Source organism: Vidua chalybeata, chromosome 2 (genome assembly GCF_026979565.1).
Source record: "Vidua chalybeata isolate OUT-0048 chromosome 2, bVidCha1 merged haplotype, whole genome shotgun sequence".
In the NCBI taxonomy this organism is placed as follows: Eukaryota; Metazoa; Chordata; class Aves; order Passeriformes; family Viduidae; genus Vidua; species Vidua chalybeata.
Window position 1 is genome coordinate 4632097 of NC_071531.1, and position 27914 is coordinate 4660010.

Here is a 27914-nt window from a genome sequence, read left to right on the forward strand (position 1 = left end):
CCAAGCAGCACTGTGCCATTTCCCAGCACAACCACTACCTGCTGAAATGCCTTTTTGATGGCTCTGTGTCTGCTAAAGACTTCAATATATACCATTACTAGCTCATTCATAAAAATTGAGTGCTCTATTATACAAAATAAAAGAAAATGCTAAAGGCCAATTTTACCAAGACAAAAAGACATAAGAATCTGAATTAATCACGTGATACTGAAGAGTCTCCCTGAGGTTCTGTTATACTGAAGTTTTCCCCTCCTACTGCTCCAAATCTGGAGTATTACATGCAAAATCAACATGAAGTCATTCATGAGCTAAGATGACAAGCAAGACTGAATAATAATAATAATAATGATTAACATATTCTGAAAGAAAAAAATCTCTTTGCCTGTCTTATCACTAACATTCAATGGGAGTAAATTTCACCTTGCAGCTGCAGGAGGCTTTTGGAAACACAGAATAAAAGCAGTAACACGATGAAAAAAAAAGAAATTTTCATTTCTGTTATGAAATCCTACCAGTGTACAAGTGGCACTCAAAATCACCTCTTGAAGGAGCAGCAGCATCACACAATTTTATGCTGATAAAAAAGAGCATCTGTGGGCCCAGAAGCTGAGCAGAACTGTTGCATGCTACATCATCTTAGATACAAATAAGAGGAAATTCTGCATCCCAGAACACTTACTTTGTCACTGAGCTGATGCTGTTTGTGGTGCTGGGCATCTTTCCTAAAACCAAGTCCATAATCCTCTCTTCTGGAGCTGGAGGCAGGGCCACCTCCTCTGGAGGGACCTCAGTGACAGCGTCAGCCACACGTTCCACTGCACACACACCAAAGAAATACATACAGGAGTAATGTGGACAGCTGGAAGTAAAACCTCAAATGCAGGATTTGTAATTAGATGTGGCACTGGACAAATGAATTGTCCACAAGGAAAGAATTCAGAGAATCATAGAACAGTGTGGGTTGGAAAGGACTCTTAAAAATCTAACCCAACCCCCTGCCAAGGGCAGGGACATCTCACCTTTTTCTAACTTCTTCCAAGCTATTACTCAAGGGTCAGTTAAACAAGGATCATGAAAATTCCCATTAGAACATCCCTTCAAGGAAGGTAAAGCCCTTTCTAAACTAAACTTGAGGTAGAGAAAGATTTGTCCTCTTGAGAGGAAGGATGCTTCCTCTGCTGTTCCTTCTTGCAGTTCTCAAAACCACTACCCTGCGTTTCTCTGGGGCTCTCTACAAACCATCACAGAAGAAGGCAGGTGACTGGCTGTAGGTGCTGCCTTCAAGGCCCTCAGAAATAACTAACAAAACTTGTAAATTGGCAGTTTTAGTGATCTAACTAACAACCTCCATCTTGTCTCTGCTGCTTTTTAGGCCTTTCTGCAAAGGTGTTGTCACAGATGTATAAGCAGATATATTGCTTAGCATTTTCTATATTTCTTTTTTACCTGTAGAATCTTTCTCTTCATCAATGACAAGAGGTGTTTCTACTTTTGCTGTTTTGGCTTTTCTTCCCCTCCTGGCCTTTCTCCTTGAGTCTGTGCTGGCACTGGCTGCATCACTTGCCACTGTTTGATCTGCTGGCACAGCCTCTGCTGCTTTCTCTGCTTTCTCAGCATCATTTTGGCTGCTTGGGGAGGCACCTTTGGCTTGTTCCAGGTGACTCAGCAAGTGCTCTAGGTGGATAGGGAAGAACAGGAGAGTAAGGAAGAAATTTTCCTTAAAATACTCAAATGGAACTAGCTGAAGCCCATCCATCAGGTCCATTTCACTTTGCAGAGACTTACTTCAAACTATTTCAAAAGCAGTCACAGTACCTTCACAAATCAAAGCCTACAATTTATTCAACTGTCACAAGAACTGGATTTTTAAGGAGATTTGTTGATATCACAGTAAAAAGTTTGTGTTTCTAATAATGGGCACGTCTTTCCAAATGCCCAAATTATTTACTGACCTAAGTCCCCTTTCAAAAAAGATTCACCAAATGCCCAAAGCTTCTAAATAATTTTAAGCTCTTCTGAAAAAACTGCATAAAATAGTTGCAAATGAAATGCAGAAAAAAATACGTACTTCATTACCCTTACTAAATCTGTGCAATAAATACCAGATGGACAACATCAAAAAGTAGAACCTGGCATCATTGACCTTTACACTGCTCATGCAGCTTCCTATCCTTGATCTTCCTGCCAGTCACATCATCTTCTAGATCACAGTTTTATTTCTTCTATATTCAACATTACAGCTGTTTGTCCAGAGACTGAACACTGCCATGGTGAAAACATCCAAAATATCCTTGTTCTACCTTCCCTACTACTGCTTTCCTTAAAGGAGCACAAAATTTAAATTTTTTGTCTTACTGCACCATGGATGGTGCATGGCTTCACAGCCATGGGAGAGCAGAATTCTGCTGATGATTCTCAGTGCTCTCCCATGAGTTTCTAGCACTTCCTACCTGTCAGCAGCTGGGGCTCTTGGAAAGCAGATGAACACACTTTACACGTCCACAGGTTGGGCTTTGCTTCTCCTGTTCCACTGCCTTCTGGAGTGTTCACTAAATCACAACAAGAAATACTGAAATACTCTGAAAATGGGGAGGTGGTAAACCCCTGTAGCTTTGTTTATCTTGCAGTAACTCCCTGAGTATCACAAGGTACAATTTAAGCAGCAAGAGGCCCCTGGGGGCAGCTGGGACCATTTCAGGAGTCTCCCAACATGGAGAGTTGAACTATGAGAAGATATAAATGATGCCAGGAGAGGGTATCAGTGCCCTTGTAAAATCCTGAGGGCTCCTTTATCACTTTCTAAAGAACCGTGTTCATAAAAGGCATGACATAAAGCAATTTTTAGCACCTTTAAAAACAGAGCTACCAGTCTTCTTATGGGTTAGCTGAGGACAGAAGCAGGAGAAATCTCTGTGAAGGGCATTGCAGAATAAGAACATTTGGATTAATGGAAGTAAGGGTGAGAACAATGAAAACCCAGGTTTCAGCAGTTTCATTAATTACATGTGCTATGAAATCACCATACTAATACTTTAATTAACACATCAACTCAAGAAAGGTGAAGAAATTAGGGCAAAAATGAAACTGGAATAAAAAAATAAAATAGGAAGAGCAACTCTGCTCACAGTCCTTTGTATTTCAGTCCTTAGATGATATATTTGAATTTGTCAAGAGGATCTGATAAATCTGGACTGATTCAGAGATTTTTTTTGGCACACAAAAAGCTGAATAAGACTCCTCCTGCAGAGGATGACACTGAAGTCAGGGTAAGTGAATGGCAGCACAGGGAGTTCAAATTGTGCCTCAGTTTCTGCCACAGATTTCCTAGATGGTCATTACATGCCAGCTCATCTCTCTCTGCCTGAGGACCCCATCTGTAAAGGGACAGTAAAGTCCTTGCCTTCTTTTCAGTGTTGGCTCTTAAACCAAAATAAAGGATTCTCTGAGGCAGAGGCTGTTCCCTGCTACAGGATACATTCAGCACTCTGCACTACAGAGGTGTGATCTCATCCATGCTGCAATAAATAAATTAATAAAAAATCACTTGGCAATACAGCAACAAAAAATCCCTCTTCACAGGCTACATAAAGAACTTCTTGAGGGCTCTGTCCAGGAGGACAAAAGCAGCAAACCAAGATTCTGTGTAAGTTCATTGTGCCTGACTCTGCACTTCCCTTGCTCCTTAGTTGCTCCTTGTACTGGTTTGTCAGGAAGAGTCAGGTCCTTCTTAATTTCCCACTTCCTCAGGCTTCCAGGGCAGCTGCAGGGTAACCTGGCTCACTTGGAACCACAGATCTGACAGCTGGCAACTACTTGGTATGACTTGAGGCAAACAGAATCAAAAGAAGAAAATTTTGTTTTGGAATCACCAAATCAGTGGGAACACCTCAGGGTTCCCAAAATATAATAGGCAGCATTTTGTTTCTACTGAACTTTCAGGCAGCAGGGTGAAGGATGTAGGAGGGGTTGTTCCAATCCTTCATTTTACCTCTGGAAAAATTGATAATGCCAAACTGAACAACAATTCCCCAGTCAACTTCACAGTTTAGCTGTGACAGAACCCAAGCTGACAAATGGATCCTCTGATCAACTGCTCTGTACACGTCTGCAACAACTCCCCTCCTTTCCTCCCAGCTACTTTTAATAAGTAAAGTTTAGGAAAATAACCTCTCAAAGAGCAGACCTAGAATGGTTTTCTTTTGATCTTGTGTACTCTGAGTGTAATTTTTGACATTTGTGTTAAGTGGGTTCTTAATTTCACTGTTCCACTTTGCAGAGACTGGGTGGGGGGGAGCACTGCTTTGTAATAAATCCTTGGGTCAGAGTTCCTAAGACACTACCAGATATTTCCTAAGCCATGTGCTCTTTGCCAAGAGGATATGTATTGCTTGTAAGATTATTGAAATTCGAGTTTCTGTAATTTAGAACAGTCTGAACTCTAACAGTGGCATATACTGTGGTATTATTGTAATTTGGGGGTGGCCAGTGTTCTTGTCATTTCCAAATATTTGAAATGTTTTTTTCTAGAACTTGGCCTGATTGTTTGAATTACTACACTTTGCACAGGCAGAATGAAGATGTTCTTGAGGATTACCCCCATCCCAACACTAACCACCTCCAAAGTCAGGAGCACTTGTGGTTTTCATGAAATAATCTGCTTAAAAGTTTATTGGCCCCTCTGTCACTTTTTTTAACCTGTGTATGTACTTTAAGCACTGTGCCCATGAAAATGAAAAGAAAAAAATCAGGCTTTCAAATCCTCTCTAAATTAGTATTTGCCAGAAGTTATATATCCATACTACACTTGTAGGAGTGTTGCACCTAACAGCTCTGCAGACCTGTATCTGTCCTCTGTCTTCTTTAAGAGCACTGTAATTTTGCATACCTGCTGGATCAGCTGCTAGTATGCTGGATTTCTTGTTTTTTTTATGGGGTAAGACAGCAGATGAAGATTTTGAAGAGACCTTATTATTCCCCTCTTTATCAGATTCCATTGCTACCAAGGATGTATCTGTGAAGAGGAAAAAGAGTTCATCTTCTTTACTGCCCACACCCTTTGACTCTTGCTCTGTGCTGAGGGCAGTAGCCACAGTCAGAAAGTTTTATTCTGTAACAGGCTTGCAAATAACATTCTCATGGAAAATTTTAACCAGGGCATTCTTATAGCTGAATCTCACCCACTGTGCCTTAAATATTCTGGAGTGTACCATGAAGTGCTGAACGAGAGACTGCAGGGCATACTTCAACAGTATTTAAAAATACCCATGATCCCCAAAAAATGCATGAACAGGTTAAATTAGAGGGAAAAGATGAAACCTCTCAGTTAATACCAACTGGAAACATCTCAGAGTTCAGAAACATGTCAACTGCATTGATTCAGCTGTAGCACCTGAGACTGTGCTTGGGATCAAGGGCAGCCATAAAGCTGACACTGGTGGCAATGGCCGCTTCCGAAATTTGTCACCCCAAATTATACCCAGCAGAGCAGTGATAACATCCAGGGAGTACTCCCAGCTCAAGAGCAGGAAGAAAACGCCCTTGCAATGCTAAAGGATCTTGCCTTTCAGCTGAAGAAATGGAAAAGTAGGAGAAAACAAAGGGGAAAACACTGGAACTTGTGGCAATTCCAATTCAGATTCTAAAATACCCCCTGCCTTTCTTTCCAATGCACAGCCACATGGATCTTACTCTAGTGGGTCCCATGTGAGGCTGCTTAAGAGAAATCTATTTTTTAGAACTGTGTAACAGTTCTGTGCAAAACCAAACCATTTTCACTGCAACTGAAGAATGGCTTCTTTAGCAAATCTGCACACAGATTTCTCTGATAATTGAGCTCCTTTGCTGTCCTACCCAGAAATTATTTGATACAAGCACCAAATCTTTAGTTAAGGACTATTTATCCAGTCTGTCCACTCTGAAGAGGCTGAACCATTAACTAGGCCACCTGTTTTAAAAAAACCTGGCTGTATCATGGTGAAGAATCTACACTTTCCTCTTGCAGGGCACCCACGCGTGCAGGCTGGCCTGACTCTGCAGGATAAGAACCTACTGGATAAACAGCACTGTCAACTCCAACAGCCAGGGACTATCAGTCCCTGCCAGCACTGGGCCCTTAGGAAGGAAGAAAGGCCCCCACACATACCATTGGCAACACTAGTGACCTGCTTCAGCACTGGCTTTTCCATTTTTTTGGCGTAAAAAGCTGCATACCACACTCGCAGCTCAGTTCCCGGGGGGATGTCCTGGCAGGTGGTGAAGTAAATGTCATTGTCATGCTGGAAGGCTGTTAAGTTTTGATGCTCATACTCGGTGGCGGGGCGCACCATCATCATCCAGTTGCAATCATCTTCGTTTGTGGTGTCAAAATACACCAGGGGCCCTTCCTTCTGGAACACCTGCCAAGCAAAATGTGCATGGAATAAAAACCCTGAGAAGTGATACAAAGTTAAGGGAAAATAAGTTATTTTCTGCTTTTGCAGTGGTTTCTTTTCAGAGGACATCAGGGACAAAGCAAGCCTCAAGTCCTGCATCAGGCATCTTTCATTTAGTCACACCTTCAGATGAGACAGACAATCAGGTGCAAGATGGGAACAAACTGAACAAAATCATCCCAAGAATTCTTGCTATAGCCACCAGTTTCCCAAAAAATTACTGCATACATGAGTGGAAAGGTATCCAAATAGCCATCAGTCCAAGGCATATTTCTAAATCTTTATTTCTGAGGGCATTAGGTATTAGTGGAAACTAAGACTGAATTCCATTCTGAATGTAGCATGTTTCCTACCAAAACTTGTCAAGAGAGGAATAAAACAATACAGGACAGAAAAAGAAGCCCCACTTCTTCTGCATGTTCCATAAACCTAATGCATATGTGGATCATTAGGCAAATTCAATCAAATTGAAGAGACTCATTAAAAGAACTGAGCTTCTAGTTTGGTACTTCTGTTCCTTGCCCAGAGAATGTTTGTTTAGCTCATCTCTTACAGGGCACACCTAAAAGATGTTCCAAATAATCCCCCTTCATATCTTTGTTTTCATGGTGTTAGCATTAATTCATCACAGGTAAAACTGACTCCTTGCTAATTATTGCTTTACAAATTCTGTGTCTTACCTTCAGGGGAAAAACTGATTCTTTCTCCAGCTTGAGAACTCTCTTGCATTCAAAGGGGCCAAACTGGGTACGTTTCACCAGCTGAGTCAGAGCAAACACTCCCTCAGTCCCATCCTCCAGCTGTCTTATCTCTAAATTAGGAGGCAGAGATGACCTAAAAATTTAAGAGAGAGGGAAAAAAAAAATCACAGAACTGATTAGGTTGGAAAAGACTTCCAAGATCAGGAAGTTCAACCTTTGGCTGAACACCACCTCATCCAGTAAGAGTTATGCACTGCAGGAACCCATGGAAGAAAGAAATCAGCATTAAACACAAGTGTTTCTGTGCTCCCAGCCTCTCTCTTTTCCCAAACTTGCTTCTGAGAAGAACTATACGTAGCAAATACTGTTACCACATATAATACACAGAGAACATCTTCCCAAAAATTCACATGACTGGCCGGCCCCACAGTATTGGTTTTACAGACCAAAAGCAATTCTGTTTTTTCATGTCTGTGCTAACAGATGAAAAGCTAAAAATAATCAGACAGCCTACTGACCACCCTGTAGAGGTTGACACTGGCAGAACTGCTTTACTGCCTAGATAAAGAGAAACACAAAAAGATTGTAATCATAGTCATAAGCAAATGAATTGAAAACAATACTTTTAGTTTGAAACATACTATAAGCAGTGTTAGAGACAGAGAAGTTCAGCAGATGTTTCTCAACACTTCTTTTCTAACCATAAAGCATCCATTTTATCTTTTCAGTAAGACAGAGGGAACAACAGACGTGGTTAAGCAAGCAGACTGTTTTTAAAAGATTCATATCGAGTTTGTGGTTAAACTTGCCCTTGACCTCAGATAACTCATTTTCAGTTACTGTTCCCCACATGTAAAGGCTGCAATTAAATTTCTTCTTTCCTTTTCTTATCTTACCTGATTTCAGCTGAAAACTCTTCAGGAAAATAAATACATTTATCTACAAAAAAGTCAGTTTTAAATTCTGCTTTCAAGTCTATGGTCCAGCAGCCCACACTTCCCCTAGGGAAAACTTTGCATTTGCGTGTCAAAAGGAGATTGAAAACCAGTGCATGCACCATATTTGCAAACGTTTCCAGTTGGAACATCTCGACATTAAAGTGCAAGTTAAAAAACAGAGAAAGGTAGGAAATAGTAGTTTGTCACAGAATGTGTGTAGTACAGGCTAGACACTTACTGCACTGCCCATTTTTTTGTATATAGTAAAAGCACCTCCCTCACCAGCTTCTATTATTCCAATGGGTATTTTTAACAAGCACCTGTAGTGTCAGGGCTGTTAACCATTAACAGCTGCTGGAGGGGATCATCCAGGGCAGGTTTCCAGGCACAGGAAGGCAGTGCCTGGCAGGAACTGCAGGGAAATTCCTCTTCTGCAAAGGCCAAGAAAAGCAGGGGCAGCTCCTGCACAGTGCAGCCACTGTACTTGGTGGGACACCAAGAGCATCCTGCCCCGGCCAAGGGCTTGTGGCATCCAGGTGGCAGATCCAGCACATCAGTATTTGTTACAAAATGATGCTGGGAATACACAGCATGGCCTACACAGCCAGGATGCGCCAGACTTGCTGCCCACATGCCTCTTTTCTGCCTGTGACTTCCCAAGAAGAAATATGGAAGCCCTGCACACATTATATAACACATGAAGCCATCTGAACACTTCCCTTTTTGGATCTGTATTACACCTTCACAATGGTTGGCTCTTTTCCTTAGCCTTACATTCTACACCTTAATATGAATTTTGCTGACAGTGCCTGATTGTCTTTCCCTGTAAAAATCACTACTCAGTGTTGTTTTCTCCCCACTAGATTGAGTCTATTTGTTTCTTTTGGCAAACAGGAGTGTTTCTGCTGCGCTGTCACAGATTTGCTGACAGAACTATTACCCCTAATCATTTGCAAAGACCCACAATAATGAGAACAACTTGTTTTGCTTCTAAGTGGAGGAATGAGAGAGTTCATGCACATGAATGAGAAATCCTCACACACTACTCTGAAATGAATCTGGTGTATGTAAGGGGGATAAAAGTGGCAGGTACTCAACCACGACAGAAGTCATCACCCCATCTGGCACCACCTGACTTCTTGCCAGAAACCTCAGCAAAGAAACCGAGTCCTGATGAGCAGCAAGTTATTTTTTTGGCTTCTATTCAGTGCAGCACTTAAGTGTGTGCATCAATTTTTCTATTTAATCAAGGCCATGTGCTTTCCATAGATTTCTGTCATCCTCTGGGACTTCAGTTTCCAGCTGTCAGCGTGATATCCATGGAACAGCAAATATGCTTTAAAGGACTAACATGGGCATTGGGTTAGTGAGGATTAACACAAACATTTCTTACTTACCTTGCCCTGCTCAATACAAAGGAGTCTTTGACTGTCACCACTGGGCCCAGCTCAGGACACTCTGAATCGTGGTACTGCCCACAGTCCTCGCACCCTGCAAGGAACCAGACAGAAAAAGTTGGTGGAAAACACTTTTGTAAGACATTTCCCTCCCTCTTTCAAGAGAAACCTAGCACCAGGTAAAATACATACATAGAGAGGCAGATATTTATTTATATTGTTTAAAAGAACATAAATAATTGAGCAATGAGTGGATACCTGGCAGCTCTGTAGGTGAGATAACACAAACTGTGATCAGCACCATTAGAAGACAATTGTTTAAATTCTCACACAAAGGAAAATAAATGCCTTACACCCACAGTAAATATTCTGCTTAAAGATGGCATTATTCTTCAGATAAAGTGCTGCAACACGTAGCAGGTAAGGAAAACCACATCACTGCCTTCCCCAGGAGCTGGGCTGTTATGAACAGATTGGGTAGTGTGGTGCTTCCAGTGACAGAAGGCACAAACCCAGAACCAGCAGCAGAACTGGCACAGGGCTCAGCAGGGCACCAGCATGTCCTGGGAGCCCAGCTCTGCCTGGCCACACGCACTTCTCACCCACAGGGCAGGACAGAGACCTCCAAGGTACCTCCTGGTGCCTTTCCAGACAAGTCAGCTGGCTGCACAACACACTCTGGCCATCTAATTCACTGTCAGCTTAGCTAAATTAACTTTTAGTTTAAGTGGCTGTAAATTACCCAGAACTGAGTGGTTCCTAAGAAACAATTTTCAGACGAGGATAATTTGAGGCTTTCTAAAATAAGCTAACTTAACAGGATTCTAAATGCTTATACACTGTTTCACTGTGAAAAAAATAGCTGTCAAACTGCCCTGCCTGGTCAGCTGCTGACACAGCTTCAGGAGAGATCATCACTCAGGGCTTATATTGCTGTGGTGCCTTTTGCATCTGAGCTCCAAGCCTACATGAGCAAGTCAGGAAACTCCAGAAAAGGAGCAATGTAAGGGTCATTACACCTTTTTTTGGGAAGACATGATAAAAGCCAAGTCATTCCAAGGTATATTTCCCCTGGCAAAGCTACTTTGTGCTCCAAACTGGAAGCTTCTCCCCCCACCAGGTATTCATCCCAATGAACAAAAATACTTCTAAAACAAGGGATTCCAAACTGCTTCACATTTCTTCTGGCAACAAAACCAGCTTAGTAGTGAAAAAATACATATATTTGACAAACAGCATTTCTGGCTGGTGCAACCCCCAAGCCTGGCCACTGCCTCCTGTCGAGCTGTTTGTGCTGCCTTCTGGTGAGCCAAGGAATGAAGCAACCAGCTCTTCACATTCTTTTTCAGCAGAAGAGATTTCCCAGCCTGGCTTGCTGTACAGCACCACAGAGTTATTGTACCAGAGGAAAGGATCCATGGGCAAGTACTACTCACAGAGCACCAGCACCAAAGCTCAGCCTACAGCTGTTCACTGTTCCACCATTCCCCTGCTCCAGGTGTGCCCTTAATATTACTGAAATAATCTGGGCTAAAAGCAGATTTCCCAAACCAGAGAGGGCAGAGGAATGACAGAGGAATGTGTAAATCTGATTGCTGAAAGAAATGGACTGTCATCCATAAAGGGTTGTCATAACCAAGGGAACAGGAAGGAATAGCCTGAGTAACAGCTTCTCCAACAGGCTTTGCTGTCCGAAGAAAAAAGCACTTTGTCATTCTCCTCATCTCCTGACTACATCAGGGCATTCCTCACTTCTGCAAAGATAAGCCTCTGGAAGGTGCAGACAGCATTGCCCATAGCTACAGGCAGGAATAAGCCACACATTCCTCTCACTCCTCTGCAGAGGAATGACCAAAGCCAGGGGAATATGACAATGACATTGTGTGGCACAGCTCAATATCCAAGGGATCCCCTACAGCAGCCATTCCCCAGAGCTGTTACACCCACCATATGTGACACTTTCAAGAGATTGCAGCCACAGGAGAAACATAAAAACAAGCATGGGAATAATCATAAAATACCCCAGGGAGATTGTATTCACACACTTAATAAAAAGAAAAAATCCAAAATTCTCTTGTCTATGAAATACATATTCAAGGATGTTTATTATTGGGAGTGCACAGTGTCACTTATAGCAACTCACTTTTTCAGAACATAAGCAGTCCCCATATCCCATGGGAAAAACTAATTGCAGAGAGCACAAGAAAAAGCCCAGTGACCACAGCCCCCACTGGAAGGAAGAAAATCATGTTGTGTGACACCTTCTACCTAATTAGGAGTATCAAATCCCCATTCTTTTTGCTGTCCACCAGAATCTTTTTATGAAGGGGAAGATAAGGTAACCACTATTGGTATCTGCATCTCAGCAAAAATGCAGTCAACAGTATTTTTGAAGGAAGCTGGTGGAGACAGCTGGTGGAGAAAATTCAGCTTTCTGATAGTTGCCATAAATGCAGCTGTGGAACCATCAGAGGTAAAAGACTGTGGATCAAAAACCCCAGGACGTGCTCCATTCTGCTCTGCCTGACTGGATCCACAACATCTGGGCCCTCTCTGCTCACACAAGGACTCCACATCCCTTAACTCTTTTCCACTGTGACACCAGGTCCTGCATGTCCAGGCTGCTGACAAAGGAGAGGATTAATGTGGGACCCAAGCCTGCCAGCCCAGCTGCAGCAAGCGTGGGACACTGCCCAGCCTGGGCACAGCAGTGCTGCAGCCTTTCCTCACCCACCAGCACCTCAGGAGCCCAGAACCCAGTCACAGAGCCCAGCCTGGCACTCAGGGTTACACAGAGGGCACAGCAAGAAGCACAGGCAGTGAATGCCACGAGTGATACTTGCCAGGGCAGCTGGTGCATCTCAAACTGGGCTTGTTCTGAAAGAATTATGAGTCTGCCTGCCCCTGTTGTGGAGGTGCAGATCCCCAAGTCAGGCCAGAGGTCAGAGTTATCCCCAGACACCCCTGGCTGCTAGAGCTGGTTGTATAAACAAAAGGCTTACATGAGTGTTAGACCTTCAATCTCACTCACTTCAGCCATGAAAAAGCTGTGCTGCTAACTCACATTCAGAGATTTCATTGTGTGTTTGCCAACAGCATCAGCATGTGTATGCTTAAATTACACAACCTCCTCTCTATTCACCCATTAGCTGTCTGAGCCTCCTTTACAAAAAGCAATTTTTTTCTAAATAAAATCTTAAGTCTGGTTTAGTCTTTAATTTCAAGCATTCTGAGTAGACAAGTCACACACAGTGAGAATTAGATCCTTTTCCTAATACTTACAAATAAACATAATCTCCTCACTGCCATCTTCAGCCATTATTTTAAACCTGCCAAAATACAAAAGACAAAGTTAGTTCTGAATTTACTTTTACTTTCTGTATTATATAAACATCCCTTTGTGAAGTAATGATGCTGACTGACCCAGAGCCCACCCAAACACATTAATGTCCCTGCAGGAGTATCAATGGAAAATTAAAGAAATTAAAGTTTTTAAAAAGCCCCCAGAGACTGCTGTATCATTACATGTGTTGCAGACATCACTACCAAGGAAGCCTCAGTGTCTCTTGGTTCTCAGGCATTTCTCTGTGAGGAAATGCTGTCTCCTACTGCTCCCCATCTCTGACAAACTTCCAGCCACTCCTGCATCCCCTGCTAAAAAGCTCCTGTGGAGCCTCAGAACACACAGGGCCAGAGGATAATCCAGGTCAGCAGCAACCACTGCAGGAACAAGGCCCAGTGCAACATTTTATTGGACTGTAGTTTAAAAAAATTATCGCTGAAAGGCAGATTACTTATTTAATAAACACAGTAATCTTAAAAACTGCAGGTACAGTCACAGATCTCTTCCAGAGGCAAAGGGATATTGTGGTACTGAGCACCAGAAAACCTGAGGAAATTAAATCCTGCCTCTGTCACTGGCCTTCTATGCAATGGTAACTAACCAATTTGATTTCACAGTTAAATAAGGTTAATTTATATTCACTTCATTAGTGTCAGTCTGTATTAAAAACTTGCATGAACACTATTGCCCCATAACAATTAAACTATGCTTGGCACAAAGTCTGATTATGTATGGCTAAGACCACAATACAAGCAGGACCTAGGAGAGAGTTTTTCCCTTTTCTACCCAAAAAAAGGTCTCCTCCTCAAATCAGCAATTTTGCCAATGCCTCAGAAGAGAGGCAAAGCAACACGAAGATCATGACCCAAATCTGAGAGAGGTGAGGCTGCAAAACAGCAAGTGTATTGGCCAAGAGGAGGACAGGAAGGAGTAAGAGGCTGAATCTGTGAGAGGGAGAGGAAACATGACAAACCAAACTCACAGAGCCCTGTCTGAAAACAGATAAAGCATTTGCTACTACAGCAACAAAAGCCAAGCCAGAAATGTTGGAGCACAGGCAGTACTCAGGATCAGGACTCTTCACGCACTGCCCTCCCCAACTCCACTTGTCTGTCAGCAGCAGGATCCCTCCCTAACACACACTGCTGTAAGGGGCAAACACTCCCCATCCGTGCCACAAGCTGGCCCTTTCTGGGCTGCAGTTTTTGGGGACTAAGCTCAAATAACAGAACAAACGTTTATACAAAAGCCCAATGCTGAGCACGAACAGCAACTCAGGAAATTTCCCCCAAAAGCTCTTATCCTGAAAGCAAGATGAACAATTCAACAGGTATTTAGGGGAGTCCAAGCACAGCACTGCAAAAACAAGTGGTATAAGTTGATGTCAAAAATGGTTTGCTCTGCTTTTTAACCAACACTTTTTTTTTTTTGATGCTTTGCGCTATTTCAAGAGGGGTATGCCCAGCTGTTTTTAGACAGTTTGTGACAAGACTTTAATCCTTAATAGGGCTGAATTAACAAATAATGGCCTTGGTAAATGGTTCAGTGCAGCCACACCACCAAAGGCATTCACCCTCCAGGACGTCGCTGTGTCACATCCTTGGCAAACAGCAGACTGGGGACAAGTGACATTACAGGAGCCTTCAGATGAGAATAGCAACAAAGGGAGGGAGGAATCATCAGCGTTGTTCAAGGTGATGGGGAGGAAGCGTGAAGGGCCCTCACAGGTGCCTCACGCAGCCTCAGCGATCTGCATTAGCGCAGCTCCCTCTCTGCAGCAAGGGCTTCTGGTGTTCTGCACTCACAATCCCGATCCCTCCTCACCCTCCTCACCCCTCGCTCCCAAACAAACGCTGCTGCCTGCTTTACAATTCTGATTTACACCCTCCTCACCCATGCTTTACAACTCCTCCTCCCTGATCTCAGCTGTATTCCCCAGGGGCTTTGAAATAACAGCGGGTAAACAGAGTCACGATGTGCCACTCACATGACGGCACTGAAGACAGGCTGCAGGACTGTTTTTGCCCTCATCTGCTGTTGCTATGGGCCACGTCTGATTTTTTTTTTTTCTCTTTTCAAACATTTGTAACAGAAAAATACTCCATGAAGTCACTCATCCCACTGCTCCTAATCCTGTCCTTGTCTTGCAGGGATAATCAAAGCTTCTGGGAGTTCCAAGTATTTTTTACATAAAACAGAGAGTAATCATTAGCAGTCAAGAATCAGGAGAAAAGCCACACAGACAAAATTAGACCCAGTACAAAGCCTAATTCTGATGGCAGTAAAAGAGCAGAAAAACACATTTTTTTGGCTTTTATAATTTGATGAGTGATTTTATGCCTGAGAGTAGAGCCACACAGCTATGCAAAAAAAATCCAGCTTGACACAAGCCTTGGAGCATATCTGGAACTTGAGGGAACCCAAATGAAGACACTGAGGAGCCCATGATGTGCAAAGATACTGTCAGGGAACCACTTGAGCTGTAAAAATTTAAGAATGGATGTAAAATCACACTTCCTCCTTATAAACTGCTGAAGAAAGAAATCAGGCGCAAGTGCTAAGTTGAGCCATTTTGATCTTGCGAATGGATTTTTTAAATAAAAAGTAGGTCAAAAAAATTAACGGAATGCCTGAAAATCTGTGTTTGAACTTAATGATCAACAAGGTAGAATTAAAATTACCCTTTCTTCAGTCTGAGAATGGGCTTCTACGAGTGTGAATAACTTGAGAGCACAAGCAGATGGGTGCTGCACATATGTATGTGGAAGGAAGCGCTTAAAAACGCAGTTTTCCTCATGATGTAGTAGAACTTGTTCATGCTACCACTCAAAGGAATTGAAGAACATCTGGTAAACTACAGTGAGGCCTTGTATTTCTTCAAAAACTCAGGGCCATTCTATCAATTATTGTTGAGGAGGGAGACGATTTCTAGGCCAGTCAGGGGGGGCACGGAGTAACGCAGCAGCTGGCGGGGTCTGCGCCACCTGCCCTTCCCAGCACTTCCCGCGATGCTGCGAATGAACTACACGCAAAGTTTAATGGCCCTGAGCAGAAAACGAGCGTACTGCAGAAAATTTCACGTGTGCGAAGCCCCGCAGATCGCGGCTCTGCTCCTTTTGTCTCCTCGGGCTCCCACCGCACCCTCTCTCAGGGCACACGCCGGGGCAGGGCAGCATCCCCGCACCTCCCTCCTCCTCCTCCTCCCAGCCTCTTCCCTCTGGCTCACGCCCTCGCACCTGGGAGCTCCCAGCCCCCCTCCATCCCCAACCCCCTGCGGCCAAGCCGAGGCGCTCCCCGCTCCCGGCCCCGCATCCCCGCGGCCGCCACGGCTCCGTGCCCTGCCCGGCCGAGCCCGCGGGGATCGCCCCGCGCCCGCCCCTCAGGGACCGCGCTGCCGCCGCCGCCCGGAGCCCGTCGGGGCCCGGGATCCGGGAGCGGCTCCGCCGGGTTTTGCCTCGGACCCGCCTCGCCCCCTTCGCTACCGCCCTCCCGGCCGCTGTAACAAAGAACAGGCGGCCTGGAGGAGGCGGCGGCGGCGGAGGAGGAGGAGGCGGCAGCAGCGGGGCCGCAGCCACCGCCGCCGCCCCGGGAGCGCTCGGAGCGGCCGCCGCGCCCGCCCCGGCCCCGCCGCGCGTCCCGGGGAGCGGCCGGAGGAGCCGCGGCGGGGCGGGCGCGGGGGGTCCCGGGCGGGGGTGGCGGGGAGGGCGCGGGGTGCGGCGGGAGGAGCGCGGGGAGCCGGCGTTACCTGCCCCGGGAATGGCCAGACCCGGATCGGATCCGCGCTCCGGGTTCCGATCCGCTCCGGAAACCACGCGCCAGCGGAAGCCGGCGCGGGCGGGCGCGGAGCAGGGCGGGAAGTGTAGTGCGGAGGGGCCGGCCCCGGCCCTGACCCCGGCCGCGTCCCCGGCCATGGCCCTGTCTCACCGCCCGGCGTGCCGCCACCCGGGTCCCCTCCCGGGCGGGTCCCACGCCGGAGCCCTTGGCGGCGGCTCCCCGGGCCGGGCTGCAGGCGGGCGGTGGCCGCGCTGAAGGTGGCGGAGCACCCGGGTGGCTCTCGCCGGGTTTCCCGTCTCCTCACGGGCAGTGCCGGGGAGCGGGCTGGCGGAAGGGTTGGCAGAAGCAGAATCGCAGGATCGGATGGGTTGGAAAAGACCTGTGGGACCATCCAGTTCAAGCTATGAGCCAACACCACCCTGTCCATCGGACCACGGCACTGAGTGCCACGTCCAGTGTTCCCTTAAAAACGTCCAGGCGTGGGGACCGCACTGCGTCCCTGAGCTGCCCGCTCCAATGTTTTATCACATCAGTGAAGAAATTCTTCTGATATCCGACCTGACCCTCCCCTGGCGCAGCTTAGGCCGTTTCCCCTCGCCCTGTCCCTTGTTCCCTGGGAAGAGAGCCCAGTTCCCACCTGGCTGCTCCCTCCTGTCAGGGAGCTGTAGGGAGCAGTAACATCACCCCTGAGCTTTTTTTCTGCAGGCTGAACACCCCCAGCTCCCTCAGAGCTAAACGCCCTCAGCCACTCATCAGAGGGCTTCTGCTCCAGACCCTTCCCCAGCTTCGTTGCCTTTCTCTGGACAAAAGCCACATCAGGCTCCCAGTGGGCCCAAGCCCTGGCCATGTACATGAGCACCTGTGCCTCCTTATCCAAGCTCACTGAGGTGCAGCACTCCAGGACGAGAGGACATAGTGTCAAGTTGCACCAGGGGAGGTTCAGGTTGGACATTGGGAGGAATTTCTTCACATAAGACATAATTAGATGTTGGCGGGGGCTCCCCAGGGAGGTTTGGAGTCCCCATCCCTGGAGGTGTCCGAGGAAGGCCTGGATGTGGCACTCAGTGCTCTGGGCTGGGGACAAGGTGGGGACCAGTCAAGAGTTGGACTCGATCACCTTGGAGGTCTTTTCCTAAATGGTTCTGTGATTCCTAAATCTCACATTCTGGCATTACCAGGATCTATCAGCACCCAGCCCTGCCATGCCTGCCAGCACAAATCATTTAGGGGGCTTTAAACCTTCAGGTTATTCAACTCCTCCTGGCAGTGGCCAGGGCAAGAAGCACACAAGGTTTTTGTATTCAAGCAAGATGCCCCAATGTTTTGCTTTGCTGAGAAGTGTTGCCTGCAGTGGAGTTCCCCCAAAGCCTTATGCACTGCTCCCTGCCACCATGGTGTCACTGCTCAGCCTTCTCTGTCACACCACCACTGGAGATGTAAAAGTGGTGGGAAGCTGGCACCAGCTGTTTTCTCCAGGGAATGTGCTCTTCTCACATCTGGATACATCTTTAACAGCTGGGAACTGCCAGAGCCTTTCTCAATTGTTACCCATCCCACAAATCCAAGTTTCAAAAGAGACATGTAGAGAGTATTCTGAGAATGGGTCAGGCTGGAAGGGACCACAGTGGGTCACCAGGTCGCATCTCCCTGCTCCAGCAGGGCCAGCCCAGAGCACACAGCACAGGGTTGTGTCCAGATGGTTCTGGAGTAATTCCAGCAAGGGAAACTCCACATGCTCTCTGGACAATCTGTTCAGGGCTTTGTCACTGCACAGGGAAGTTCTGTCTCATGTTCAAGTGGAACGTCTGTGCATCAGTTTCTGCCCGTTCCTCTCATCCTGTGGCAGAGCCTGGATCCATGCCCTGGCCATCCCCCCTTTAGCTATTTATACACCTTAAAGAGGTCCCCTCTCAGGTATCTATTCTTTAGAGAACAGCCCCAGCTCCCTCAGCCTTTCCTCATAGCAGAGATGCTCCACACCCTTATTTTGTCACCTTCTGCTGTGGCAGCTCTCCAGGAGCTCTTGTCCCTGCTGTGCTGGGGAGCCAGAGCTGGACACAGCACCCCGAGGTGCCTCCAGGGCTGGGCAGGGGGACAGCATCACCCCTGACCTGCTGGCAATGCTCTTCCTGATGTACCCAGGGTGCCATGGCCATACTGCCTGTCTTGTCATGTGCTTGGGAAAACCGAAACAATGCAGCATTTGAATTTTCAAAATATTGTACTTGGCAAAACAGCGTTCATTTCAGGATTGGAAACAATTTCTTCTTTCAAAATGACTCACCAGCAGTTTTAAATGACTACAGGAGTAGTAAGGGGAGTGTTTTTTAAGGATCTAACTCCATGTACAAATAATTTGCTTTTTCAAAGACTGAAGCTGACTGTTAGTTTATGTATAGTCTGCTTTTACTTATTGTCCCTGTATATCTCAGTGAATACTCACATGGACTTCTGTCTGGTTTTCTCCAGCATCCAGCACACCAGAGTGGTTTATCCTACTTGCAGTGCACCCACTTTGTCAAAATAAGTATAAATTAATTCAGTATAGTTATCTGGACATTTACAAATCATGTGAATCTGGATCCTGCTGCTCCAAAATTATTTTGTTCAGCATTAGCCTCAGACTGTGAAATTACATCTTATGCCAGGCTCACCTGATGAGAGAGGTGAAAAATTGAAGATCTTTATATTTATTGTTTAAGAACGATGAACTGGAGGAAAGAGTTTGTGCCACACTTGGAGCTACATCCATTCCTGCAGTCCCTCTGACAGGTCTTGGCACTTTTGCTAATGTACAGGAATGGCGTCACACAAGGTAAAAAAACTCACCACAGATTAGAGCAGGGAGGATAAGGATGAAGGTTTGTTAATAGGAGACTATCAGGAAATTTGAGCTAAGCACTTCAATAATATGAAATAAACACGTGGGCAGTAACTCCCAGTAAGGGAATGTAACATTTCCTTGTAAAAGAGAGTACAGCCCTCAGCTTTGGAAGGGAAATAGAAACATTATTGTGGCTATTTTCACACTAATGCCTTTTTTTTTTTTTTTTTTTTTTTTTTTTTTGTGGTAGTTTTAATGTTGGGGTTGGGTTTTTTTCCTCTCAGTCTGGTAGGGCTTTGTGGCAGCACTGATTTATAACATAACCTTTCCAATAAAACCATCACAAGGGAACCTAATTCCCAGGCTGTGCTCATTCTAGGACTGGTGTCTTCCCCATAAGATCCAGGCCCTAAAACACTCCCACTTTGCCCCCTAATTCAGGATATTACAACAAAACTGAGAGAAAAAAATACTGAGTAACCACAATGAGTCCAAAATTCTTTCTGCCATTGGATTCTGTAGCCAATCTGTGTTTCAGGTGATTTCTCAAGCAACAAGGGGCTGCCTGATAGGCTGGGGTTATCAGGAAAGAACTCTGCTCCTGAACAAACAGGTAAGTGGTCTGTGTTAAGCAACAGGTCAAACTAGTGAAGGAAGGTAGAAAACCATCTGTTCCACCTGGGTATGTAGGACAGCACACCACACAGAGACAATTGGCTTTTATTGTACGTACAGCAGGAGTTACTTCTTTTAAAAAATCCTCTTAGGTTTTTGTAGTGATATAATAAATCTGTACATCATAGATTTCATAATTGCACCAACTTAAGCTTATGTATGCACAGGAAGAAAAACACACCACAGAAGAAGTGACTATGACAGTTGATGCTAGAAAAAAAAAATGTTTTACTCCACCTGGAATAATACAGAGCATAATACATCATTGGGAAATACAGAGTTATAGTACTGGACAGACCTCAGATTATCCTTCCCAGCTATTTTCACACCATGCCAGCACCTTGCATAGTATCAGTTTGGATATCCTGAGTGAAGTGGTATTATTCACCCTTAACTTAAAGTAATCACCCTTGTTATATAATTAATCTGGAGTTGTTTGTCACCAAGGCTGAGGCTTAGCAATGTGCAGAAGCATATGCTGACTTTAAACACATGAATAAATCCACTTAGGTCCTGCTGAGGTCAGAGCATGAGGTCAGCTGTTCCCACTCACAACAGGAATGTCTTAGCCTGGAGCTATGGCACAGTCAATTCTAGAAGCACTTCTCTCAAACCTCAGCTCTCCAAATCAAAGCCTGCAATAAACTCAGCTGAAAAATCCAGGCAGCTCTCACCTTGCTCCGTGTAACACCCAGAGCTCCCAGACCTAAAACAGGTGTTAAGAACAAGATTCTTAGTGTGCTTCCCCATCCACATTTGATAGCATTTTATGCTTTCAACTTTTTTTTTCCTATGACGTTTTGCACATCAAGAACAGCAGAACTCTGCAAGAAATACACAGCAGAAAGTTTTCACTTGCAAAACACCTAGAACCAGCAAGGAGATGCAGTACCAGAAAATGCTGTAAAATTCCACCAATCCCCAAAACTGGTGTAATTTCCAGCCAGTTTCATCAAAAAAGCAGCACTATAAATGCAGTCCTCTCAAGAGCAAGACAGTACAAGGTCCGTATGGCCTGGAACCCCAACCTGTCTCCCAAAGAAAGAGCAGGGAAAAAGAAAAACTGTCAGAAATGGTAAGAATAAAACCCATTATTTTTGACTGCACAGCGTATGACTTGTCCATTAAGCTGAAGAAGTTTGGCAAAGGTATTTTGTTTTCAAAATGAACTTTTTTCTACCCTGGCATTCCTTCTGCCTCAGATTCCCAAGTGTCATATATTGTTAGGAGTGAAATGACTCTAAATTCTTCCTGGGTCAAGTGGGATATAAAATACCAATGACCTAGGGATAAAGCCTTCCCTCCTCTTTAAAGTGACTCCTCCTCTTTCTCAATCACTTTAAGAAAGTTACTTAGCTTGTATTCCCACTGGAGATATTAGGTAGTTTTATTGCTTTCATCTACAAAGAGTAATTTAATTCTTGTACTATTTGCTCAGTCAAAATTCACACTAAAGCTACGACAAATCTTGGTGAGGATAGGGCTTGTCTCCATTGAGGCAAATTTAAACACCATAAAGCAAAACAAACTACAGACACAAATTAAGAAGTTGCAGGTATAGACAAAAAAATTCTTAAGAAAGGAAATGCAAGCCTTCATCTCTTAGTCCTCATGGAAGAAATATCATGCTTTCTTTGCTGTACAGAACATCCAGAAACACAAAAGTGTGAGAAAAAGGGACAAAAGGAATGAATATTTCACAGGTTGTTTCCAATCTACTGTTCTGACCACATTAAATTGCAAGGCAGTAAACAACAAGTGTTCAGTGTAATAATATAATGTAAAGATTTTACCAAATGGGTAGTTATTAAAATTCTCTGTAATTTTAATAACTAGACATTTGAACAATGGATCAAATTACAAAATAAACAAGGTGATTCCTTCACAAAAACTGCACAGGACACATCACAGTGTTATTTGTGCCAGTTGACAAATCAAATCTTTTTGACCCAAAACTGCAGTGTGGATCCTGCAGGTTGTGAGGATCCAGCTCACACTGACCCATATACACAAGAAATGTACATCCTCAGATCTCCTGGTCTTAAGTGACAACCTAAGGAGGGAATGGGATTCGTTATTGTGGGTCTTTGGGTTGTCACAACTCAATTGTCCCCTTGTGTTTAGTGCCTTAGCTTGTTTTTACAGCAGGACATAAATTATTTGCAGAGGAGTAAGAAGAGGTGAGGAACACACCCGCCAGATACAGAGATCCAACATCAAACCAAACAATGTTTATTTTCCTGAGGAGTGAAGGCAAATAAAAAAACAAATTCCCTTTTTACACCCAGTGCCTTGCTCTCCTAATCTGAAGAATTCATTCTCTCTTAACACATGTGAGCCCAAACCTTCACACAGTTTGCAGTAAAGAATGTCCTTCATTCCCACCATTCAGACAAGCATTCAAGTGATCATCAAAACCTTAAGAACAAGCACTCTTTTCATGTGTATCCATTTTCTGGGGTAAATTACAAGCAAATCCCAGTGCTGTATCCTGCAAGTTACTCAGTGTTATTTCACTCTGTTCTACAGTACGTGCTCAAGCTGCTGTAAATTAAAATCCCAGCTCAGTAATTTAAGAAGACTTCAAGTAATGTTATGTGCTGCCTCTACAGTCCCAATTCCACAGCTCTTTGTTTTTAGGGTATGGATGTGCTACCCATGGAGCTCAGTTTCATTTGGGTTTCTTGAATTTAGAGAACAGTGTGGTTTTATCCTTCAGCATTTAAAAATGGCAGGGACTTGACGCCCACCCTGTCCCCTAACACAGAGAGTTCCTGGTAAAATCAAGAGAAAAAGTGTCTGTTGAGGGAACATGACATCAGGGGTTTCAATGCTCACATCTTGAACCACGGTAGAACAAATGAAGAAACTAAATTTCTACTTTGTATTAAATTAGAAATAAACCAAAGTGTTCAGGCACATTCAGGCTGGACAAACCTGTATTACTGAACTGGGATTTCCAAGCACAATACAGCTCCAGAAGATTCATTTGTACCCAATTTTCAAAGTACAGAACATTAAAAAGCCTTCAAGTGTTTCATAACAAGCAGCATGCTTAAATGTACAACTATTTGACAGCCTGGTCTACTGAACTACCACAGTGATCTTAGGTTACACATAAACAGTATTCGTAAACAGTTTAAAGATTTTGACCGTTCAGTTCTAATATTTTCTTGGTAAAAAGAAACCAAACCCCTTCTACACTTTGATATAAATTTACCAGGGAACCTTGAGTCAGTCAGAAATTTGAAATGTGTTTCTATTCTTCAGTAACTTTCTGTTTTTGACAAATGCTTTAAATTGAAAGCCCAAATATCTGCCAAAGTGTTGGACAGCTTAAAGGAAGGAAAGGGGCCAGGGGAAAAATCACTGTTGGCAAAGTAGGCACAAGGTCTATCATCCATTCAGGTCAGTAATTTAGATGGAATGATTGGATGTTTTTCTTGGCTGAAGAGAACAGGCTTGGTCCTTTGTCCTCAGCAGGAATGCAGATGATGGAAAAATACAGGTAAAGCATGAAAAATGGTACCTGTGAAATACTGACATTTTACTCTTCTTCATAACCAAAATGAGAACTATGCCTTCACTCCCATCAGTTTTTCATTTTAGACTAAAGGAGCCAGCTGCAAAATTTAGCAAGGAAAAAAGGTTTAAAAAACTCATCTGACCAACTACTCAGCATATGACAACACTGGTAGATCTACAAACTGAACTAAGGGAACTAATATTTTTTCAAAGCTTTCTTCACAACTGTGTATTTTAAGATCTCAGTGTTTGGCAAGACAAGCTTTCCAATGAAAAGCACTGTAGTGTTAACTATGCTCTACTCACCATTTACTGCTCCTAGCTTTGCATTTGATATGATGGTTTATATACTTGTCTAACAAGCATTTGGGAGAAGGAATTAGAGCCCCTTGGATGAGTTTTTGCATCAGCAATACAGCTTCTCACACAGGGAAGAAAAGCAACATGTAAGATTTTACAAATACTTTGTTTGCGTGTAGCTTCAAGTAAATTTAAAAAAACCCACTCAAGTTCTGTGTTTTAAAGCGTAACTTTTTTAAAGCAGAACATTAAACAATATGCTAGTATTGGTATTTGCATAATTTATTGATTTATGGCTAATGTCAAAGGCATCTCTCCACCTCCACGGGCTGAGCAGTGATTATAGCAGGCTACAGTTATTACAGTAGGGTGTCTGAGTCAGCGTTTTCCTTCTGCTTCTGAACACTCACCCGCTTCCAAATTACAGCACAAACTGGATCTGGGCCTCTTTTTTCCCCCCTTTCAGTCAGACTAGAAAAATCAGTTGCTACTGTTGCAGGCTGTAGAGAGGGAGCACAGCGGTGTCTTCTCTCTCTGTGGAGGTTCAGTCACATAAGCTGGGTGTGAGGTTTCAGTTCGGAGCTCTCGGTTGATGTAAATGAGCTGATCACATTTGGGTCCCCCCTACAGGATCAGTCAGGCTGGAAGTCACAGAGGGTCACTGGTGCCACCTCCCTGCTCCAGCAGGGCCATCCCAGAGCCCAGGGCACAGGGCTGTGTCCAGATGGCTCTGGAATATCCCAGGGAGGAGACCCCAGAGCCTCTCTGGGCTCTGCTCAGGGCTGGGCACTGCCCAGGGCAGAAGTTGTGCCTCCTGTGCAGGGAATTGCTGGGCTCAGCCCCTGCCCGTGGCTCTGGGGCCATTGCTGGGCCTGGAGCAGAGCCTGGGCCTGCTCTGCCCTCCTGCACACAGGGACACAAAGGGACAGACAGGCAGGGACACACAGGGACAGCCAGGGCTGAGGCCCCTCTCACTGGGGCTCCTCTCCAGGCTGAGCAGCCCCAGCTCCCTCAGCCTTTCCTGGGCACGGAGATGCTCCAGGCCCTTGCTCAGCTCCAGGAGCTCCTGTCCCTGCTGTGCTGAGGAGCCAGAGTTGGACACAGCACCCAGAGGTGCCTCCAGGGCTGGGCACAGGGGCATTACCTGCTGGAAAGGCTCTTCCCAGTGCACCCCAGGACATCAGGTGCCTTCTTGGTCCCCACCTGCACCATTCCTCATCCTCCCTCCTCTTCCAGAAGAAACCACACACTCCTCCAAAAGCTGGACGCATTCAGCACTGCTCGTCTTTAGAGGAGCGGCTTCCATCATCAGAGAGAAAAAACATTTTGGAAAAATAAACCAAAAAGACCACTGTTAATAGCGAACAACCTTTTATGCAAGTCATCAGCCATATTTGTATTCTCTAGTACTGCTCTGTAAACAAGTGCTCAACTGGTGAGCAGGAATCCCATCGGAGAGGGTTTGGGTTCATAGGTACGGCTCTCCCGAAGCCCCGTTCAGTTTGTTCTTGCTCTTGTTCCTGGAAAGGAGCTTCTTGCTCAGAATTCGTGAGAGTGTCCCCCCCTTCTTGCGGCTCTCCTCTGACAGAGGCTGCTGCAGGAACACCAGGTCGTTGTGGGACTGGCTCATTCCCGGGTCCTTCTGGTGGTGCTGCCGGCGGAAAAACAGCTTCGCGCTTTTCTTCAAAATCCCACCTGTGGGGGGAAAAGGGTGCAGGACAGTTTAGACAGAACAGTCTGCTGCCCTCTTGAAACTCAACTTTAACTGCAGCACGAGCGAGAAAAGCTGATGCTCTGATTTAAGTCTCCCTCCTTACACTTAGCTCCAAATGCTCCTCTGGAGGCCATGCTAGTGGTCATACACACATGCACAGCAACTGGTGTGGGTTGTACCCTGGGCTCTCACGGGTCACAAGAGGCACATCCAATCTTTCCAACCAGTGAAGTAGAAATTATTTTATAAAAAGAATGAAAGAGAGGAAATAATGTTACTCTTTGTTGTTTCAGAGATCAAAGGAGGTGAAGATCAGCCTGTGAGGCACCATGTGAAGCAGATTTTAATTTGAAGTGCAGGACAACAGTACCTGGCAGTAAATGTGTGTGCAGTGGCTCTGTACAAGCCAGGCAGCAGGTGTTCTATACAAATTCAGCAGCACCACCCAGAGTAACACTCACAAAGCATTTGCCATTCTAAAACCCTGTTAGGAATAGCAATGCACTTCAAGCAGATTAAAAATAGTATTACAACTGCTTCCAACAGGTTCAGAAGTCTGCCCAAATCCCTCCTGAGGTAAATTAAGTTGCTTTATTTTGCCATGTTCCTTCCCTTGACCCCCTGTCAAACCCAGCATGCAGCCAAGGCAATTGCAGCTGTCATCTCACCAGGGACTCATGCTGCCAACAGCAGCTATCACTACTCCTCTCTTTGCAAGCTTGGGCTGTTTTTGCAGCCATTCTGCCAAATTCCACCCTCCCTCTCCATGCGTGCCTGGTGTGCAGCTGGCAGGGACACTGCAACAGGCACCAGCAACACTCAGCCTGGCTGGGACATCAGCTCTGTGTTAAAATAGCATCAGTTTTGTATGGAATTGGTAGGGCTGTTGTCCCAGGTGGCAAGAGCCCATTTGAACAGAGGAGGACCCAAGTGACAAGCCAGCACAGGAGCTTCTGGCAGTCAGACAGTCACCTCCCTGGCAAAGCTTCCACACCTCCTCCCTGCACCACTATCACGTTTCCTGATCCTTTCCAAGTTCAGCTATTAATTCCTGTCATGGCATGATCTTGATTCTGCTTTTCCTCCTGCTGCAAATGGACACAAAAAGCAACACACAGTGCAGTTCTTTCACGGGACACTGCCACAGCTAGAATTAAATGTTTGTCCCCCGAGGACCTGCCAAGGCCTGTGTGTCACTTTGCACACAGTGACAGCTGCAGAACAGGTATTTCATGGCAGCCAGATGCTGCTTTGTGCACACCAAAGCAGTCACAAACGTGTAATTGGGTTTATTACTGTGTACTTTAAGGGCTAAGCACTCAGCACCTGGGAGGATATTCAAGCATTTTTTTTTACAGCAGCTGCTGAGACTCTCCTCACAGGGCACAATGGGATGGGAAGCAGAAATCAGCTGAAAGCAACCAGAACTCATGGATTTGAATCTTGACTGCTCTCCCATCAGCCTCTGATTGATCTTTCTGGCAAGGCAGCACCACTTCAAGCTGTCATCAGCAGCACAAAAGCAGCAGTGTTCCACCCCAGGACACTGACAGCTGTTGACGTGCAGAGGCTGGGGGGACGCAGAGGCCTCGCTGCTGTGCAGCTCCTGTTTGAGCAGGCAGCTGCTCTGCCCAGACCCCGTGCCAGCAGCACTAGGACACAAGAGTTTATCCCTGAGCAGATTTTTAGGCCCATCCATTCTGTCATTCAAACTGATTTTCTACACCAGGAAACAGCACCCGACTAAGAACACTCCAAAAATTGTGCCAGTGGCCTGGGACAACTCCCTGCAGCTGAAGAACCGTGGGCAGCATTTCCCTGAGAGCAGCACAGGCTCAGCACGAGCAGCAGCCCCTGACACAAGAGCTCCCTGGTGTTCAGCCTCTGCTGCCTGGAAGCTTGCCACATGCCCAGCAGTGTGCAGCCAGCTTGGAGCGTGCTGCCTGGCAGTGGCTCTGGCTGCTGCGCAGACATGCAGCCCTGGGAGGAGGCAGGGCAGGGCAGGGCAGTGCTGGTTCATGTGCTGGCTCATTTGCTGTTTGCATGCTTATTCCTCCAGTTCAACAGGATCCATGCACCAGCCCTGCCCCCAGCATCAGGAGGTGAGCAGAGAGCACTGTATGAACTCACTGCACTGATGTAGGGTGTTCTGAAAATGCTGGTGGGGGGTGGGATCACTTCTGAATCTCATTTGTGCTAATGGAGGAAGATTTCCTTCCACATCTACAAGGATACCAACAGAGATTGCTTTCCATTCCTTCCCAACTTCCAAAACAGTTTTCATACAGGTGG

At 45.4% G+C, this 27914-nt stretch overlaps 2 protein-coding genes across 6 annotated transcripts in view; both read right to left on the minus strand.

Moving 5' to 3' along the window:
* Window positions 1-16586, minus strand: part of PRDM15 (PR/SET domain 15) — a 33184-nt gene extending 16598 nt beyond the window's left edge. The window contains exons 1-9 of one of the 4 annotated variants that reach the window (XM_053935252.1): window positions 16556-16586; window positions 12750-12796; window positions 9468-9561; window positions 7112-7265; window positions 6143-6395; window positions 4886-5011; window positions 2451-2549; window positions 1447-1674; window positions 680-815 (exon numbers count right to left, since the gene is read on the minus strand). In XM_053935252.1, the coding sequence (XP_053791227.1) occupies window positions 680-815; window positions 1447-1674; window positions 2451-2549; window positions 4886-5011; window positions 6143-6395; window positions 7112-7265; window positions 9468-9561; window positions 12750-12786 (1127 nt within the window). In that variant the 5' untranslated portion in view covers window positions 12787-12796; window positions 16556-16586. Of the gene's footprint in view, window positions 1-679; window positions 816-1446; window positions 1675-2450; window positions 2550-4885; window positions 5012-6142; window positions 6396-7111; window positions 7266-9467; window positions 9562-12749; window positions 12797-15491; window positions 15506-16555 lie in introns of those variants that run through there. The other 3 variants (XM_053935251.1, XM_053935253.1, XM_053935254.1) reach the window with 3 other exon arrangements.
* Window positions 16587-20112: 3526 nt separating this feature from the next.
* C2CD2 (C2 calcium dependent domain containing 2) overlaps window positions 20113-27914 on the minus strand; it is a 37309-nt gene continuing 29507 nt past the window's right edge. For both annotated transcript variants that reach the window (XM_053935963.1, XM_053935962.1), the window contains exon 14: window positions 20113-25603. In XM_053935963.1, the coding sequence (XP_053791938.1) occupies window positions 25377-25603 (227 nt within the window). In that variant the 3' untranslated portion in view covers window positions 20113-25376. The remainder of the gene's footprint in view (window positions 25604-27914) is intronic.